Source organism: Adiantum capillus-veneris, chromosome 29 (assembly GCF_014529385.1).
Source record: "Adiantum capillus-veneris isolate H3 chromosome 29, ASM1452938v2, whole genome shotgun sequence".
NCBI lineage: Eukaryota > Viridiplantae > Streptophyta > Polypodiopsida > Polypodiales > Pteridaceae > Adiantum > Adiantum capillus-veneris.
In genome coordinates, this window is record NC_140959.1 from 7,303,859 (window position 1) to 7,323,458 (window position 19,600).

The following is a 19,600-nucleotide window of genomic DNA, read 5'->3' on the forward strand; positions in this document are numbered from 1 at the left end:
TGGAGCTTCGGGCCGAAATTGAAGACCTCAAGAATCAGATTTCAGCCCTCAAGAGAGACCTAGCCGAGACAAGAGCCAACAGTGGATTAGAAGAGGGAGGAATCCAACCTCAGTGATAGAAGAACTTAGGGTAATCAAAGAACAAATGCAAGCCATCAAGGAAGAAGAGAAACAACAGGAAGCAAAAACGTCTTCATGGACAGATATGATTACCAAAACCCATAAGAAAGTGGAGGAAGCGGAGAAGTGAATTTCGGTAGCAAAGAAGGGCAAAGGCATGGAGGTATCAATCCCCACTCCCACCATCAAGGTGCCGCAACTCAGAAGTGTAGGAGAGTTTGTTGTGGACACTAGAAAGTGTCTAGCTCATGACAATGACCTACAACATAAGCACGCCAACCATTGTAGTGATGATAGAGGCCAGACAACTGGTGGATGTGGATTGGGCCAAGCTCCTTATTAATATTGGCCAGTTGCAGCTGGAGGTAGACTCGGTGGTGACCACACTAAATGGAAAATTTGTGAATACCAAAGCCCGGCTAGATTCTGCAGTTGATTTTTCCAAACAATCCAACGACGATTGTCTAATCTACTTTTTCATGCCTTCCCATGTTGAAATCTTGGCTCTATTATCGGGGGAAATCACAAAAGGAGACCTAGCAAGCACTATAACCTAACAGCAAACACTACGGCAGCAATGACTACTGTAGGCTATACATTTTGGGAATTTCCATAAATTACAAGGGTGTTCGTGTTTTGGTAAATTTCCCTATGAAATAAGACACTCTCTCTCTCTCTCTCTCTCTCTCTCTCTCTCTCTCTCTCTCTCTCTCAAGCTTTAAAATAAACTTTTAAAGTTTGCCTTATTCTCAGTCCCTTACCTTAGTACCCTACCCCACATTTGCGGGGTGGGTTCGATGGATCCGCTTACCGAAGGGGAAGGGCCGGGTGTAGATAGCTACACCACCCCAAAAAAAACAACAGCCACATTTAAGCGGAGAAACAGAGATACTGTACTATCACCAGGATCATTACGAGTGGGGAAAACGTCCAAGGTACATGATGAACTAATGATGGAGAAGGTCCAGATGATGCTCAAATCAGAGCCAAACTACATGAGAGATGACATCAAGAAGGAAATGCACGCGAGCGCGGAGCGCTACAAGAACTCCATGTATGGAGACATGATGAGAGAACTAAGGGGAGAGACCCGGGGGATACAAAATGAGGAGATTCAGATCTTGAAAACAAAACTACGAAACCTAATAAGGGCCGAAGTAAATGTAACAGAATGCGTTATGCAAAAGAAACTCGATGAGGCAGTAGCAAGTTTCGAAGCATGGAGAACAAATATGGAAAAGCACATGAGGGAAAAAGATGCAATAATCGAGAAGCTAAAAGGAGAACTTGCGGCCTGCAAATCTGCAACTAAGGAGAAGGGAGACGACCAACCTTCGATGCTCAAGGAGCTTGAGGACATGAAGGATCAAATGAAAGCTCTACGGGAAGAAGATGAACAAAAATCGAAAACGGCATCCTCATGGGCGGAACGTCTTTTTAAGACACAAGAAAAGGTTGATGAAGCAGAGAAATGGATTGAGGATGCGAAGAAAGGGAAAGCCCAGATGCTCGAGACCACACCTACTTCTACCATTATTAATATGACAATTGAGGAAGAGCAGAAAAGGAAGAATCGGGCTCTACATGTGCGGGTAACAGGACTCAAAGACAAAGAGAATGTAGATGAAGAAGTGAAGGAACTGCTACAACGCATGGGCATCACAGAGCCTACTCACACAAGTGCATGGAGAGTGGGCAAGAAAGGAATCGATGAGAAGGGAAACGTAAAGGATAGGGCACTTATTTTCCGCTTCCCGAATATAGAAATAAGGAAAGAATTTCTAAAGAAGAGGCCAACTCTTAAGAAAACCGGTATCTTCCTGGGAGATGATCTTACATTGGCACAAGTGGCACACATGCAAGAGTTGATGCCAGAGATCAAGGCAGCAAGAGAAAAGGGAAAAATCGCCTTTTATAGAGGAGGGAAAGTAGTGGTTCTGGAAAAGCGCTCAGCATGACGGTGCGAGACCTATGGGGCGACGCTACAGATAGCGGCGTGGAATTGTAATGGATCATATAGGCTAGATGTAGGTGCGTTTGAAGACAGCTTTAGGGACAGAGACATAGTTTTCTACTCAGAGACACACCAGATACCGGGACAGCGTATGCCACATGTGAAGGGTTATTTATGGGAAACAGCTAGTCGACCAAACAAGAGATCTCTAAAGGGTAGCCGAGGTTCAAGAGGAGTAGCAATCTTATTTAAAGAGGAGCTGAAGCCACTACTACAGATTATCAAGAAAGATGAGCAAGCAAGGTATATGTGGGTGAGAATGAGAGCCGAGACAGGTAGATTTCTATGTATCGCTATATGCTACTTCCCTCCAAGTACCTCAGTCTATTCCTCACCTAAAGGACAGTCCCCTTTCTCCATATTGAATAATGACATATGGGAGTTCTCTAGAGATGGAGACATCGTTCTCTTAGGAGACTTTAATGCCAGAACGGCCAACTCTCAAGCAATATTCTATGATACTTCTGAAGAAATGCTCAGAGAAGTGGATTTATCACGGAGGGGGCTTACTAGAAACTCACAGGATAAAGAACACACTGAATATGGGAGACATCTCATGGAGATGGCAACCATACATGGTTTGGCCATACTTAATGGTCTAGAGAATTTCCCGTTGTCTGGGGGATTCACATGCTTCCCACATAGGCATGGGGCCAGTACGGTGGACTATGTCATGACTTCACCAAGCTTTATTTATAGTATCGAGGACATTAAGGTGGGACCCAAACCGGTTGGGATTGCAGTGGATCATGCTCTCTTGACCTTATCAATCTCCTTCCAATACAATGCCTCTCAAGTAGAAAGGAAGAAGATACACACAAGATATACTTTCACGCCAGAAACTGATTCAGTCTATGTGGAAAAGATCTATAATAGGATGTGGGCAGCCGAGCCAGTATATATTGTAGAGGAGATTACTTCTCAGTTAACAGAGATACTACATGGAGCAGCACAAGAGGCATACCCACATACTCAACCTGCTCAGAAGAGAGGAGCTGGGAACATGCCTCAAAACAGCTTGTATGACGAGGAATGCAGAGAGACGAGAACCCAGGTCCAGAAAGAGCTTACACTTGGGATCATCACATATAAACAGTCTCGGATTGCTCTTCGGTGTATAGTACGTCGCAAGAAAAGGGCATTTTTAGCCAAACTGGAGAAGGATTTATATCAGCTCTTCTTGAGTCGGGACTCACATGAAGCATGGCGCTTATTTCGAGAGCACTCACCGCCGCCGACGATTACTTCTCCTGAGATCTGGGGTCAATATGTAACATCATTATATATGGTATCTGGACAGCCTCCATTACCAGATCCGCTAGAGCCATGCCCTACTACTAGTACTTTCTTTACTACGGAAATGGTGGAAAAAGCCATTGATAAGATGAAGACAAGAAGAGCATATGATCATGATGGTTTAGTAGCAGAACATCTGATCCATGCCAGGGATCTACTTTCAGAAGTCCTTGCTTGTCTGTTTAATCGGGTCATGTGTGAAGGATTACCTGAATCTTGGAAATTATCTACTATCCTACCTATTTTCAAGTCAGGGGATCCTATGATACCCGGGAACTACCGTACCATTATGGTAGGTCACACTTTGACCCGATTGTACGCATCCATTCTTGAACAAAAATTGAGTAGATGGGCGGAGAATGAGGGCATAAGAGCAACAGGACAAGCTGGATTCAGAAGGGGTTATTCCACTTTAGATCATATTCTTACGCTCAGAGCCATTATTGAGGAAGGAAGAGCAAACGGGAGAAGGATGTATTGTTGCTTTGTGGATTTTCGGAAAGCTTTTGATACAGTACCAAGGGCCAGATTGATGCGTAGGATGCAAGAGTTAGGAGTCCCCAAAGAGATTAAATGGGGGATCATGGATTTATACGGGTCAGTAATGGGGTATGTACGTACTCCAGAAGGGGATTCCGACATTGTTCATTCCACCGTTGGAGTAAAGCAGGGATGCCCACTGTCCCCTACTTTATTTGGTATGTACATAGATGAGGTATCAGATTGCATTGATAGAGAGGGTGACAAAGGGGCTCAACTTGCAGGGTCATGGATCCCTTTGTTGTTGTATGCAGATGATATTGTACTGATAGCAGAATCACCAGATGGAATGCAGAGGCAACTAAATGCATTACATAAATTCGTGGAGGACAGTGGACTGTCGGTAAACTTGGGTAAAACCAAAGTTATGGTGTTTAACACCACACCGCAGTGGGTTAGGAGATCGGCACCTACACTTACATATGGCCAAGATACAGTAGAGTACATAGATGCATACACATACCTTGGGGTGGTATTTACAGGACCGAAGTTTACTCTTAAGAAAGCAGCGGATGCTAGATTATCCAAAGCCTCTGCGGCCTTGGGAGGGTTGGAGAGGATGTGTTCACAAGTGCAGTTTCAAGAACCACGAACAAAACTTTGGCTTTTTGATACTTTGGTGGCTTCGGCTATGCTTTATGGGGTCCACATTTGGGGACCATCTGTGGATCAGGATAATTGGAAGTCAATGGAGAGACCTCTGGTATCTATGATTTCCCGAATGATTAGAGCCAAGGCCTCCGTACCGCACGCGATTACCCGAGCGGAACTAGCGGCCCCTCCGTTAGAAATTGAAGCTCTTACCATATCAATGTCCTTTATACATGGTTTGTGGGATACAAATAATTGCCGATATACTAAACTGGCCCTCGAATCCTCTCGACAATTAGCAATGAAAGGGGATACATCATGCTGGTATACGCAACTGTCCTCGTGGTTTCAGAGACATGGGTTCAATATGGAAAGATTACCCCCCTTCCAATACTCTCTTGAGGCTCCATCACTGGCAATTACACGAACAGAGATTAATAAAATCATCCGACAGGATCTTATACAGTTGGATACTAAGAGGACATGGGTAGACCCTACACAAGAACTAGGCACGAAGATGGCCGAATACAAAGAAAACTTCCTACAACTATCTGAAGATGGATTTGTGATTCGCCCGAGTTACATGGATACCCACCTGTCTCATGGTTTGAGATGTGCTATTGGTCAGATTCGCACCTCCTCACACCAGTTGGAAATTGAATTTGGCAGATTTAGGGGAATCCCACCTAAGAGCAGAATTTGCAAGTTGTGCGGGATGGAGCCGGAGACAGAATTACACTATATATGCCATTGCACAGTATACTATGAGATACGGGGGCGTTTTCATTGTCTCTTTAAAGAAGGCTTTGGACCTCTGGATAGAATCATGCAATACCAAGATCAAAGATGCTTAGGCTTGTACCTACTGGAACTACATCGGCACAGGGATAATCTAATGAGAAGACAAAGAGCACTACAACCTCAGAGGCAGATCACAGATTTCTTCGGATCGAGAGAAGCAGGAGTGGATGGAGAAACAAGAGGCCAACAGCCAGCACAAAGGAGTACCAATATTCATACCAAAGGCACCCTAATTGACAGAGCGACTGAGCTTAGGAAATCAAGACGACCACAACCAAGATGCAGAAGCACACTCCATCGGAGGAGACTACAACAAAGGATTAGAAGCATTCTAGCCAGACACCTAGTATGCTCCTAAGAAGTCTATTTACTACTTTGTATTTAGTTTCACATTTATTTTCACTCTTTCACACTTTTCACACTTAGTACTTTAGTACTAAGGTAACCAGACATTGTAACAGATTCACCATTTTTGTATCAGTTTGGTCTCATAGGTCATTCTCGCCTTTTGAAGACGTTTAATATAACATTTCATTTCATTTCTCAGTCAGTGCCGCCCATTGGCAAGTTAGTGATGGCCTTGTTGTTATGATACAATATGGTGGCATTAAATATAAGCATTTAATGTGTCTGGTGTTATGCTTTGACTAATAAATGCTTTTTGCATTTCTTAAAGTTCGGTGGAGACCTTATAGACTTGTTTTTGCTTCGGTGAGCTTCACATTGCCACATTAAATAAATTTTCACAGCATTCTTCAACCCTCTTCTTGCTTGCTCTTATTTTGCTTGCGATAAGTGGCCACATTATTATCTCCGGTCCTCACCGTGATCAAAATTAGTTCTAGTTTATTGTTGTTAGTAGTTGCAAGACATCAAAGTTGCTACACTTACAAAAAATTAATATTTAAAATGAAGAATTCTCTTTGTGTCTTATCACATTGTTTGGAGAACACATGAAGCTTTAACGTAAAGAAAACACCCTTGGCACATAGTGGACCATGTAGTTTCACAATCGTACAAGATAGCTATCTCCCTCTTCATTGTTGCAAAATCAATAATGTGGTTTAAAGTTGAAAGGGTTCACCATTAGTAATCAAGGAGGATATTGTTGCCCATGAGTTTGTGCATCAAAAAGCACTTACAAAAGTGGAGCTATTTTAGGCCTTAGGAGGTCCTCAGGTAGCATTCTAGGCATTTCAAGTATGAAGAGATTGTGTATCTCGAGTATTCAATTTTCATAATGGTTCTAAAATATCTTTTTTTATCGATTAAGTGTCAGGTTCGTGGTAGTGAAAGTAATGTGCATGGCATAATTTTTTTCCTTCACCATTGTTACTCTTGTATCAATCTGCTCGGATTTATCTTTGCTCGATATTTTTTGCTCGGTGATTAGAAACCCCCTTTGAGACGACTTGTTCTCCTTAGGCTTTCCCTTGTTGTGCTTCATCTCCTGTGCGAGAGCGATCGCTACCGCCTTGTTGAGATCCACGGGATCAAAGACTTCCACACCAAACCTGATATAGTCATCCAATCCGAAAATGAAAGCCTCTTTGCGCTTCGCATCCGATTTGCGTAATTGGGTGCCAAGCTACAAAACACGATTAGAAAAAGACATGACTGGAGTACGATTTTGCTTGAGATTGCGCCAATCTTCCTTTAACCGCGCCTTGAGCTTGTCTTGGAAGTCGGCCCAACTGAAAAAAAGGGGCATGCCAGCCTCGGCTTCCTCTAGGTGCGCGGCCAATTGCTCCTCTTGCCACACTTGATACCAATTTATGGCATCGCCAGCAAGATACATGGCTGCCGTCAAAGCTATTCCCTGTCTTCTTAGTTGTCGCAAAATAAGCATTAAATTGATGCAACCAAGAATGAATAACATTAGCATCCATCTTACCGTCATACTTACTAAATATCAGCTTCTTCGTAACGAGGCTGTTTGAATCCGCTTCTCGACTTGCACGACCCGATGATTCACCCACGTCCTTGGGTGGCTCGGACTTCAAGGTGAGAACTTGCAAGACCAACGCTTGCATGCATTCTTCTCTCATCGCCTCCCATCTTTCTTCAGCCGCTATGCGGTCTTACTCACGCTCACGCTCCATGGCTATCCTTCTGTCATCCGCCGCCAAGCGCGCTTGCTGTTGTTGTACCATCATATCCATCATTGACTTGACCAAAGCCTCCATAGGACTTGGTGCAAACCGTGACGTAGATGGGGAAGGGGGAGGGTCAGAAAAACCTCCTAGTGCCGAAAATACTTCTTCACCTTCTTCATGCTCATCACCTTCATGCAAAGCATCCATTCCGCTTCGGGTAATGACCATACACTGAAGTCGTGGGTTCTTAAGTTCTCAAGGAACTTGGGTTCTTGTGGGTTTTGGTTCTTGAGTTCTTGAGTCTTGAGGTTCTTGAGTGTCTTGAGGTTCTTGAGGTTCTCGAGGGTCTTGAGGTTCTTCTTTTGCTTGCAATTTGTGTTAGAGAAGGATCTTCTCTTCACCCGAGTTCTGTTCTTTTCCGCGGGTGCACCCCTTGGCGGCCTTGCGCTCACACCAAGGTTGCTTTTTTCCACCTCATGTCGATTGACCGGCCACTAAGTGCACGGTCCGCTCTCAATGAGTGAAAAAAGGCACAAGGGGAAGCTGGACAAGCCCTTCTTTCTTGGGTTTCCTGTCACTCTTCAACAACACGATTAGGGATGGACACGCCCAAGAGGTCTTGGGTTACGTGCGACTGCAACAAGCAAAAAAAAAATTCTTGTGGTTCTTTCCTTGAGTGATACAGAACATTGTCAAAGCTCTAATACCAATGTAAGGTGCAACGGAAGTGAATGTTGAACTTTGCTCAAGATGAGTGCTCTGATTACTTAGGGAAGGGAGAGCCTTCCGTTCTTTGATGAGAGAGTGCAAGTGGTCACAAACATAGTGGATAAACACTATGAATGAAGGTGCTGAGACTGAGAGATAGAGAGAGAAGAATACGACACCATACAAGTTGTCAAACCCTCCTCCGAAGGCCCTTCTCTCGATGGCGAGAGAACTCTATGCTATTGATTGCACAAAACTGGTACAAGATGCTGATGCAAAGCGCGTCTAGGTTGGAGTCGACGGCGACTACGAGGCTGAAATGCTAACTGTTGGAAGGGCGGGATCTGCTGCCGTCTGTGCTGCTGAAAACGCTGATTTCATGCTGTCTAAAAAGTTAAAACACTGATTCATGCTGTATAAAAGCGCTGAATTTGTTGTTGTAGAGACGCTATGGATCCTGGCTGAAATCGCTGTTGTTGTTGACTGAAAAACGCTGAGAACAGAGGCTGAAAAACGCTGATCAAGGGCTTCAAAAACGCTGAACTTCAGGGCTTCAAACGCTGGTCAAAGGGCTGCTGAAAAACGCTGGCTTTTGCTTGGAGAAAACGCCAGGTCTTCAAGGTTCTTACTTGAGAGAGAGCGAGAGATGCCTGTTGCAAGTTCACTTGCCTGTGCACTTCCTGCTCCTCTGCCATTGCACTGGCGCTATGTTTTCTTTTATACTTGCTTAGTTCAATTGCCCTACCCAGTTCCCAACAAGTGACTTAAAAATAATAAGTGAAAAATGGCTAAAATAGGGAAAATAGGTTTTATGCTTTGGAAAATGCTCATAATGGATTCTGATGGTAATGCTGATGATCATGTTGTGTGCAACCAGAGAACATGCATCTACTCTAAGTGCCTGGGCATGCACGGTCTGCGAACAGACTCATAAAAGTGCTAGACCACTTTCTAAGCTAGGCTAACTCAACCCCTATCATGAAGTAGCTTGTCCACGTACACATAGGGTTAGATGTGCACGCGACAGTGCTAGCGCTAGCTTTCTTATAAAGTGTCTTGGCAAAATTGCCCTACCCACTTTCCCAACAAAGTCACTTATTAATAATAAGTGAAAAATGAATAAAATAGGGAAATTGGGTTTTGTACACTATAAAATACTCATGATGGGTACTTACTATAATGTTGATGATCATGATGTGTGCAACCAAAGGATATGCAACTACTCTAAGTGCTTGGACATGCATGGCTTGCGCACAGGCTCACAAAGGTGTCAGAACACTTCCTAAGCTGACCCAAACCCTGACCTGAAGTAGCTTGTCCACATGCACATAGGGTGAGATGTGCATGTGACATCAATATAAGGTGCAACGGAAGTGAATGTTGAACTTTGCTCAAGATGAGTGCTCCGAACTGTGCCCAAAGGTTCCTTTTACTTACAGAAGGGAGAGTCTTCCGTTCCTTTAGTGAGAGAGTGCAAATGATCACAAACAAAGTGAATGACACTGTGAATGAAGGTGCTGAGACTGAGAGAGAGAGAGAGAGAGAGAGAGGAGAGGGAAGAATACGACACCAAACTGTTGTCAAACCCTCCTCCAAGGGCCTCCCTCTCTATGGCGAGAGAGGTCTATGCTATTGATGGTCTAGATGCAATGGACTTGCCGACAATGATGACGGCGACGAGACAGCCTGAAATCTGAAAACGCTAGGGATTGAAATCTGCAAATCTGTTGACTGTTGTATTCTGACACTATGTCGGCGAGGGCGACGACGCGACGACAATGCGTTGAAAACACATATGCTGAAATGTGCGAACAATGGGCTGAAACTGAAAATACTGATGCTAGGGGTTGATTTGATGTCGGCAAATTGCAAAATGCTGATGTTGATCGCCAGGCTGATATGGGGATTTGCCGAACGCCAGGGAGTCTGTTGACTAAAAACGATAGGAAGTTCTGTCGGTCTTGCTAAGAAGGTGCACTGCAAGTTGTATGAACTTCTGCTGCCTCTTTTGCCAAAAAGTGATAGCGCTAGGTTTCTTTTATAGAGCTTAGCAAATTTGCCCTACCCAATTTCCCAACAAAGTGAAAATTGGCTAAAATAGGGAAAATGGGTTATGTGCACTGTAAAATGCTCATGATGGGTACTAACTGTAATGTTGATGATCGTGTTGTGTGCAACCAGAGGATATGCAACTACTCTAAGTGCCTGGACATGCACGGCCTGCGCACTGGCTCACAAAGGTGCCAGAACACTTCTTAAGCTGACCTAAACCCTAGACCTGAAGTAGCTTTTCCACATGCACATAGGGTTAGATGTGCACGTGACATCCCCTCCTTTTCAAAGTGAGGTACTCGTACCGAGCTGTATGGCGTCGAGGGAGATCGCAAACAACGTTTAGAGTCTTGGGAAGGACTCTTCGCGTGCCCACTCTGATACGTGGGTCGTGCGATACTTGAACTTCATGAAGGTCTACAATGCTTGCTTCTTTGGGCCGCACCGAAAGCGACACAAAGTGATATGTGGTTGCTTCAATGCTCCAACTGTGTCTATGGTCGTGCGCCTACCTTCTTCAAGAATCTCCAAGGCGGAAAATTTCTTAAACCACTTCCAACACAAAATCATGAACATACCCATTCCATGTAAAATGACTGGAAAAAATACTATGCTTTCAAAAAGACTACGCATGCAATGCAGATGAACAAAGTGACAGAGTGCCAAACCGTTCACCGAACACACGCAAAAAATGGAATCGAAACCTGTTTTTCCAGCCTAAACCTATCAATTGTGGCAAATCACAACGGAAATGCCGATGCTTGATGGATAATCTTTCTTGTGCTCTTTCTAAGACTGTGTCTTGCAAAGGAAGAGACATGGAATGTGAATTCCTTGAATGCAAACTTTTCTTCTTTTCAAGAGAGATCCGCATACATCCTTGCTATCCATGAGTGAATCATGTGCATCGTACAATACGGCATGCCTGTGGAAAGGGAACACATAAAGACGGTGACGAAAATACAAGAAACCGTCACGAATGAAACACTCGAACAATGTGTGCTGACTAATCATATGAACACAAAATACTTCCTGAGTGGGTTCTTTGGACCTCGACTCGAGAGCCAAGATCGGTTCTTCGTGATTCATCGTATCCGCAATGAGGTTAGCTTCACTAGAAAAAGCATTAACTAAACCATCATCCTTGCGAACAATCACATCTTATCATGCAAATCATCATCCTTGTGAATAATCACATCTGTATCATACAAAACATGTGTATCGTGCTTTGGAGAAGAAAAGACTGAGAGAGTCTACTTCTCCTGTTTCTTGTCAAGCTTAACCTGCACATTAGAAATGAGAGGTAAAGAATGAGCAACTGTCTCTCCACAAATGACAATGGGAGAGTCACTTTTGGCATTAAAAGTGAGAGTATTGTCCGCCCAATCAATGAGAGGGTTATGCTCACGAAACCATCGAATGCCTAGAATCATATCACATCTTGAAAGAGGAGACACTACAATTTTTTTACGGAAGGACGCTTGTTGAACAGTGAATAACACATCAAGGCACTCTCGTGTAATGAGAGAGTCCATATCGGGAGCGAAGCTCCACACCTCGAGAGGAGATGTCTTGCGAACCTCCAAGCGGGCTCTTTCGACAAGGGAGCACCAATCACATCATGCATACTACCAGAATCAAACAAGACCACCATGTGTTGACCATTCACATGACCATAACACTTCATGAGAAACTCATCAATGAGAGGATCATGAGAAACTTGGGACACACGAGTGTTCTCATTTATGGCATTAACAAAGGATGTGGGTTATGTGGGTTCTTTAGATTCGTTAGATGGGTTCTTAGGACATGTGCTCTTTATATGACCCTTGATGTGACATCGATAACAACGACCTTCCTTAGAATAAATGACTTGTTCTTCATATTAGACTTACCCGGAACGCGGAACGAGAACGGCGACGGGGACCCTCGCGGAACGGGGGAATGGCCAGGGGTCCGGAACGGGAACGGCGCGGAACGGGAGGCATAAAAAACACCCAAATAATGCTTGAGAAGGGAATGGGTGTGAGGGGGTGCATTTTAATTTTTGAGTCCTTGCACACTAAATAAAACACCTAATGTTCATTGCAAATTTGCAAAAAACTGCCTATTTCTTCCCATTTTTGAGAGTTGGCCGTTCCGGGCTGTTCCGAGGCCGTTCCGGTATCAGGTGGTCACCCGGAACGGCAAAACGTTCCAGGGCGTTCCAGCTTGGCAGAGGGGGAGGGAACGGCGTTCCAGCCTTCTAGGGCTTGCGGAACGCGTTCCCCGGTAACTTCTGCCATTATGTATCCTCCTATGATTCCTCGTGCAACTTTTTCATATGGGGTGAGCTTAGGTTTAGCAAGTGTGTTAGCTTTACCCTTAGATTCATTGTAAGAGTTCTTTTCCGAAGGACTAGAGGAAGATTGGCTAGAAGAGTTACCGTTCTTACTATTATGTGGGTTCTGAGGAGTCTGAGAGGTACTATGAGAAGCCTTGTTCTCCTTAGGCTTTCCTTTGTTGTGCTTCATATCCTGTGCGAGAGCAATCGCTACCGCCTTATTGAGATCTATTGGATCGAGTACTTCGACATCATACTTGATATACTCGTCCAATCCATAAAGGAATGCCTCTTTGCGCTCATCATCCGATTTGCATAATTGGGTGCCGAGCTGCAAAACACGACTAGAGAAAGACATAACTAGCATACCATTTTGCTTGAGACCGCGCCAATCGTCTTTCAATCGTGCGAGGTACTGAGGTGGCATAAACCGCGCCTTGAGCTTGTCTTGGAAGTCGGCTCAATTGAAGGAAAGGGACGCGCCTTCTTTGGCTTCCTCTAGGTGCGCAGTCAATTGTGCCTCTTGCCATGCGTGGTACCAATTAATGGTATCATTGGCAAGGTACATGGCTGCCGTCAAAACCTTGCTATTTCCTCTCTTCTTAGTTGTCGCAAAGTAAACATTAAATTGATGCAACCAAGAGTGAGTAATAGTAGTATCCAACTTACCGTTATACTTACTGAACGTCAACTTCTCAGTGACGGGGTTGTTGGAGTCCGAATCTCTGCTTGTGCTACTTCATGAACTACCAACCTCTTTGACCGGCTCGGGATTCGAGGTGAGTACCTGTAGGACCAACTCTTGCATGCGTTGGTCTCTCTGTGCCTCACGCTCTAACTCCAAGGCCGCTCGTCTTTCTTCGGCCGCCAAGCGCGCTTGCTCACGCTCACGCTCCAAGGCTAACCGCCTTTCTTCGGCCGCCAAGCGCGCTTACTCACACTCACGCTCCAAGGCTAACCGTCATTCTTTGCGCTCGCGCTCCAAGGTAGCGCATTGCGCCTCTTGTTGTAGCATCATGTCCATCATCGACTTGCCCAAAGCCTCCATCGGATTTGGTGCAAACCGTGGCGTAGATGGGAAAGGGGGAGGGTCAGAAAAACCTCCTGGTGGGGAAAATTCTTCTTCACCACCTCCGTGCTCATCACCTTCATGCAAAGTATCCATTCCGCTTCGGGTGATGACCGTACACTGAGATCTTGGGTACTTAAATCCACGAGGAACTTGGGTTCTTGTGGTTCTTGGGTTCTTGAGGTTCTTGAGTCCTTGAGATCCTTGAGTTCTTGAGGTTCTTGATGTCCTTGAGGTCTTTCTTTAGCTTGCAATCTGTGTTAGAGAACGCTTTTCTCTTACCCGAGCTCGAATCTTCCCTGCGGGCGCACTCCTTGGCCGCCTTGCGCTCACACCAAGGTTGCTTTTTCCCACCTCACGTCGATTGGCCGGCCGCTAAGTGCACGGTTAGCTCTTAATGAGTGAAAAGAGGAACAAGGGGAGGCCGGACAAGCCCTTCTTTCTTTAATTACCTGTCACTCTTCAAAAACACGACTAGGAATCGATACGCCCAAGTGGACTTGGGTTACGTGCGACCTCAACAAGCAACAAAAAAAAAAATCCTGTGGTTCTTTCCTTCAGTGAGACAAAACACTGCCAAAGCTCTGATACCAATGTTAGGTGCAACGTAAGTGAATGTTGAACTTTCCTCAAGATGAGTGCTCCAAACTCTGCTCAAGGGTTCCTTTTACTTACGGAAGGAAGAGCCTTCCATTCCTTTAGTGAGAGAGTGCAAATGATCACAAACAAAGTGCATAACATTGTGAATGAAGGTGTTGAGACTGAGAGAGAGAGAGAGAGAGAGAGAAGAATATGACACCAGACTGTTGTCAAACCCTCCTCCAAGGACCCCCCTCTCTATGGCGAGAGAGGTCTATGATATTGATTGCACAAATCTAGTACGATGGTCTAGATGCAATGGACTTGCCGACGATGTCGACGACAATGATGACAATGACTAGACGGGCTGAAAATTGAAAACGCTAGGGGCTGAAATCTGCAAATCTGCTGAATTCGGACAGGCGATGGTGACGATGCGACGACGATGCGCTAAAAACGCAGATGCTAGAATCTGCGGACAGCGGACTGAATTTGAAAACGCTGGCTGATCTGACCGTGCGGCGAGGATCTACTGCGGGTAAGTGAGATCTGTGAGGCTAGGGGCTCTGATCTGCTTTGCCTAAGTGCTTAAAACGCTGGTGCAATGGTTGATCTGACGCCGGGAATCTGCAAAACACTAGAGCAAACTGCAATCTACAAAAACGCCAGGCTGAATCTAGGATCTGTTAACGCCAAGGCTGATCTGGTGCTTCTTAAAACGCTAGGCTGAAACTGTCACCAAAACGTTGGTCTTGAACTGCGGTTGACTGGAAACGCTAGGTCACCTGCCGGTCTTGCTGAGAAGGTGCACTGTAAGTTAGTGGACTTCTGTTGCCTCTTCTGCCAGAAAGTGCTAGCACTAGTTTTCTTATATAGTGTCTTGGCAAAATTGCCCTACCCAGTTTCCCAACAACGTCACTTATTAATAATAAGTGAAAAATGGATAAAATAGGGAAATTGGGTTCTGTGCACTGTAAAATGCTTGTGATGGGTACTGACTATAATGTTGATGATCATGTTGTGTGCAACCATAGGATATGCAACTACTCTAAGTGCCTGGACATGCACGGCATGTGCACAAGCTCACAAAGGTGCTAGAACACTTCCTAAGCTGACCTGAACCCTGGACCTGAAGTAGCTTGTCCACATGCACATAGGGTTAGATGTGCACATGACATTGGAATAGTCGGTGCTAAACCCAAAGCTTTAAAGTAAAGCTCTAATATATGAGGAGTATCAACTAGGTCCTCCTTCTCCATCCACTTGGCATCCAGAGCCGGATAGTTCACAAACTTGACTAAATACCGACGTGTCAACTTACCTTTCACTTTCCCATACGGCCTGCCATGTCATCAGCTCCATGCAAAATTTAGGCCTAGCTTTATTTTTATAAGGTTTTTAGGCAGTCGGCCGCGTTCCATAAGTTGCAACAACTTTTGGTTTAGGTTTTTAAACCTAACCCCTTCAAGGCCACTTGGAGGAGTTCTATAAGTTGGTAAAACTTCTTTTGCCTCTTTTGCTAGAGTTTAGGCGCCCTTCCGTCCTTTAGGGCATGCCATGTCATTACTTTGTGATGGAAGTGGTTAAAATGCATGTAAGCATAGAGTCGGTATCTACTGAGCTATTCTTTGTCCACTTTCTGTTTTGCAAGCATAATCAAGGGGGATTACTCTTCTTGTACGGGGAGGTATGTCACAAAAGTGATGACGTGGCACTAGAACTTGCCGGTGAGAGACAGTAAAAGAGAAAACACACAAGATGATGATGTGGCATTCCCTACATCGATGACAGGGCTATCCGAGAATTTGCGGCAAGATTTACAAAAATGTTGTGGCAATTTAGGCCGAACCTCGTTAATTAGTGTGAATCTTTAAGCAAATGATTTTGGATTTAAAGCAAGCTTTTTGTATTAGTTGCTTTTGGGCCAGGTGCCTTTAGATATGAGCTTTGGGGGTCAATTCTCGCATATCGATGCACAATTGCACATCTAGAAAGCGACTTCACGATAGTTGTACTCTATGGATTACTTTATAAAAAAAGAAGTACCAAAAGGAGCATCAAACTTTGGAGCCAATGCATCTGAAAGTAATCTCCACCACTTTGTGTCTCGACTACATGTGTGATGTTCTCTTTTTCAAGTTTAAGTGTTTGCTATTTGACTTTAGTTCAGTGATTGTTGTGATGATTTACCACCTTGCCAATGCCAAGCCAGTTACAGAGTTTGATAACACTTAGTTATTAATAGAGGGCACTATCTTTAGCTGATGTCACTTCATGTTCCCCATATTAATGAGTCGGGGAGTATTTATTAGTGGAGGTCGGGCAGTTAATGTGCACCCCTTTATAACAAGAGAGAGAGAGAGAGAGAGACTCACAACCCACACACTCGGCAATACATTAGATGATTATTACAATGGGAGTTGGGGGTCCTTATATACCCCTCAAATGAATTGCCCAACCCAATTCTCATGTCAAACAAGTTTAAAAATACCCAAAATGACAAAACAAAATAATTAGGATCACATTGGGCATTCACTTGAGATGTATAACTTTAACACCCTCTCTACAACTCAAAATGACAAAACAAAATAATTAGGATCACATTGGGCATTCACTTGAGATGTATAACTTTAACACCCTCTCTACAACTCAAAATGACAAAACAAAATAATTAGGATCACATTGGGCATTCACTTGAGATGTATAACTTCAACACCCTCTCTTCAGCTTATAGTGGACATATGTAGGAAGACCTAGTTAAAGAAGAAGCTACCATGGACGTCCGCGTGGTCTGTCTACTACTGGCAGATTTGCAACCGTAATCTTGTCACCATAATAAGGATGTCATCTTGAGCACCAAATAACCTCATAGAAATTTAAACTATAACGTCCAAGAATCCTCATTCGCAAAATATGAATACATCACATCCAAGATTCTTCAAGACAATGAACACACCCTATCCATAATCCCGCCAACAACATTGAATTGTCTCCAACACATCCATAGTGTTTTGTATACGTAATGTTGGTTCCTCACCATATGCAATGTGCTTTGAACTTTGACACACGGGGCCAGATGCACCTTCCACTGCCAATTTTACAGCATTGTGAAATGAAGAGGGAGAGGGGCAAGGGTCGCCTCCCCCCTCCCCCACCAAAAAGAACAAAGGGGAGGTGGTCAGCCCTCAACAAGGGCCCTCCAGCTAACATACACATAAGCTCCAGCTTGGAATTGGAACGTTCAAAGTCCCGCAGCCGTTGACAGCAATAAGGTTAGAAGAATGGTGTAACCTTTACAATACACTAAGATGGAAACAGTCTTTTAAGTTTTGTCTTCTCTTCGAGCCAGATTTTAGTTCAATTGAGCTGTGAAAATGCTCTGGCTCCCTCAAAATTCAAATCCTCTCCCAAAATTCTCTTCTACTGCTAATCATATTGCAGGACTATAAAACTTCAGCAGGGCATTAAGATGCAAACTAGGGATCGGTGCAGAGACAGGTTAAATACGGTGAATAATCTGCTTAGAGATTTGCAACTTGTGGAATATATTAGAGGGCATAATGTAGATAAAGAGTAATCCTGATTCTCATGGGAAAAACTTTTTTGATTCAACTGCTCGAACGCTTTGATCAGCACGCAGGTCCATGAATTAGATGTGCAACAGAAAATTCTGAAGGGAGATAATCCAGACGATTGTCAAAACAAATCCGCTCTGACAAGGAAGATCAGGGTACAGAAATAAGCTCCAAGGAGGGCTTACCTAACTGCCAAATTAGCAAGAGCTTGCTTGAATGAAAGGATATCTCTTCCTGTATGCTATTCTTTAGAGACTTGGTTGGAAGCCTATGCTACCCAATAATTAGTGGCAACACATGGTCGACCTTGGCTCGGTTTTTCATGAAATTTTCATTAGACCGTTAAAAGCTTAAATAGACTCTCTCTCTCTCTCTCTCTCTCTCTCTCTCTCTCTCTCTCTCAGCGCCATGCCACCAGAAGCACCCGTGGAGAAACACAAACACACAGACGGAACCTGTTGGGAGCGACATAAGGATCCGATGGAGAGGGAATGAAGGGGAAGGTGCTGAGCGGAGGGTTGAATCTCTAACACGCCCTGCGTTTCCAAAAGAGCCCATTCTCTGCATTCGGAAGCGCCACACTGGCATTTCACTTTGATCTGCATTTTCTTTTTGGCGGGAAGAAGAACGTAATAGGAACCATAGATACTGAACATTTATCAATATATTGTTGTACACATAACAGCCATACCCAATCATAATATGAAGTTGGTCATACCATGGGAACAACTTCCCCAGTGGAGAAATCATTGTGCGAGCCTCAACCCTCATGAACGCTCGACCAAGTCAGCTATGCTCTTTGGGGGGCCCATGAAGACACTTTTGCTAAAACTAAAAAGAGAATTTGAGGTGTGAGTGCGGTGACGAGGCCTTTTGACATCTCTAAAGCTACATGAGCATGCAAGAGCCTCATTCCACCAAGTAGTTATTTGCCACAAAGCTGGATATAATATGTTTCGCTCAAGGTCGGTTTAGGTCCCCACACAGAGGGGGTAAATCGTAAAAGATGGACTGAAGTGATTAGCTTGATGTGAGAAGCTTCACATACACACACCAATAGAGGGGAGTAAAAAGGTTGTTTTGAAACTACACCTGAGGGGGGAGGGGGTAGCTCAAAACACCCCCTCCACAACGTGCCAAATGACACTCCCACTGACTTTCACACGAGGGCAAAGTTGACCCCGTTGACCACCAACTGCACTCAGCATCACCGGCTAAGTTAAAAAATGTAAACATACTTTTTTATAAAACTCACCACCTCCTACATGCATGCGTCTACAAGCAAGAGCGCTCTAACAAGCAAATTCTCTCCTATGGTCGTGGCCCAGTCCGCTCTCTGCCTCTAATTGCAGCCCTATCAAAGTGCCTCGTCTAGGCTACTGCGAGCTTCACGTCGCCCTATATATTGCACAGCTAGACATCAAAACACCACCTCTCCAAGGCGCTCTTGTGCACAGTGAGGAGCCATAGTACGCGGCTTACAACTCTGCAAATCCCTTTCTACCTATAGCCCCTTGCCCACAGCTCTCCGAGCCCCTTGCTTGCTATTGTCATGCTCCAAACTCCAGGTTCAGTTTTGTGTGGGTAGGCTATCTCCCCCCCAAAGCCTCTCTCTCTCTCTCTCTCTCTCTGTGTGTGTGTGTGTGTGTGTGTGTGTGTGTGTGTGTGTGTGTGTGTGTGTGTGTGTACATGCAACCATTTCATGCAAATTTTTATTGACAGTTGGTTCTTTTGTCAAGCATGCTCTCTTTTGTTTTGTCCATCTTGGAAGCTATGTCCCGAGCCGACAACGCTCTTGAGTTCATTCTAAGCACTTGGGGGTTCTTGCTCCAATGT

The 19,600-nt window shown here is 44.5% G+C and overlaps 1 protein-coding gene across 2 annotated transcripts in view; it reads right to left on the reverse strand.

Annotated features, from left to right (window-relative positions):
- Positions 1-18,476, reverse strand: part of LOC147418693 (chromosome transmission fidelity-like protein) — a 69,244-nt gene extending 50,768 nt beyond the window's left edge. For both annotated transcript variants that reach the window (XM_086505639.1, XM_086505638.1), the window contains exon 1: positions 18,220-18,476. In XM_086505639.1, coding sequence (XP_086361765.1) covers positions 18,220-18,420 — 201 coding nt within the window. In that variant the 5' untranslated portion in view covers positions 18,421-18,476. The remainder of the gene's footprint in view (positions 1-18,219) is intronic.
- Between the last annotated feature and the right edge of the window lie 1,124 nt (positions 18,477-19,600).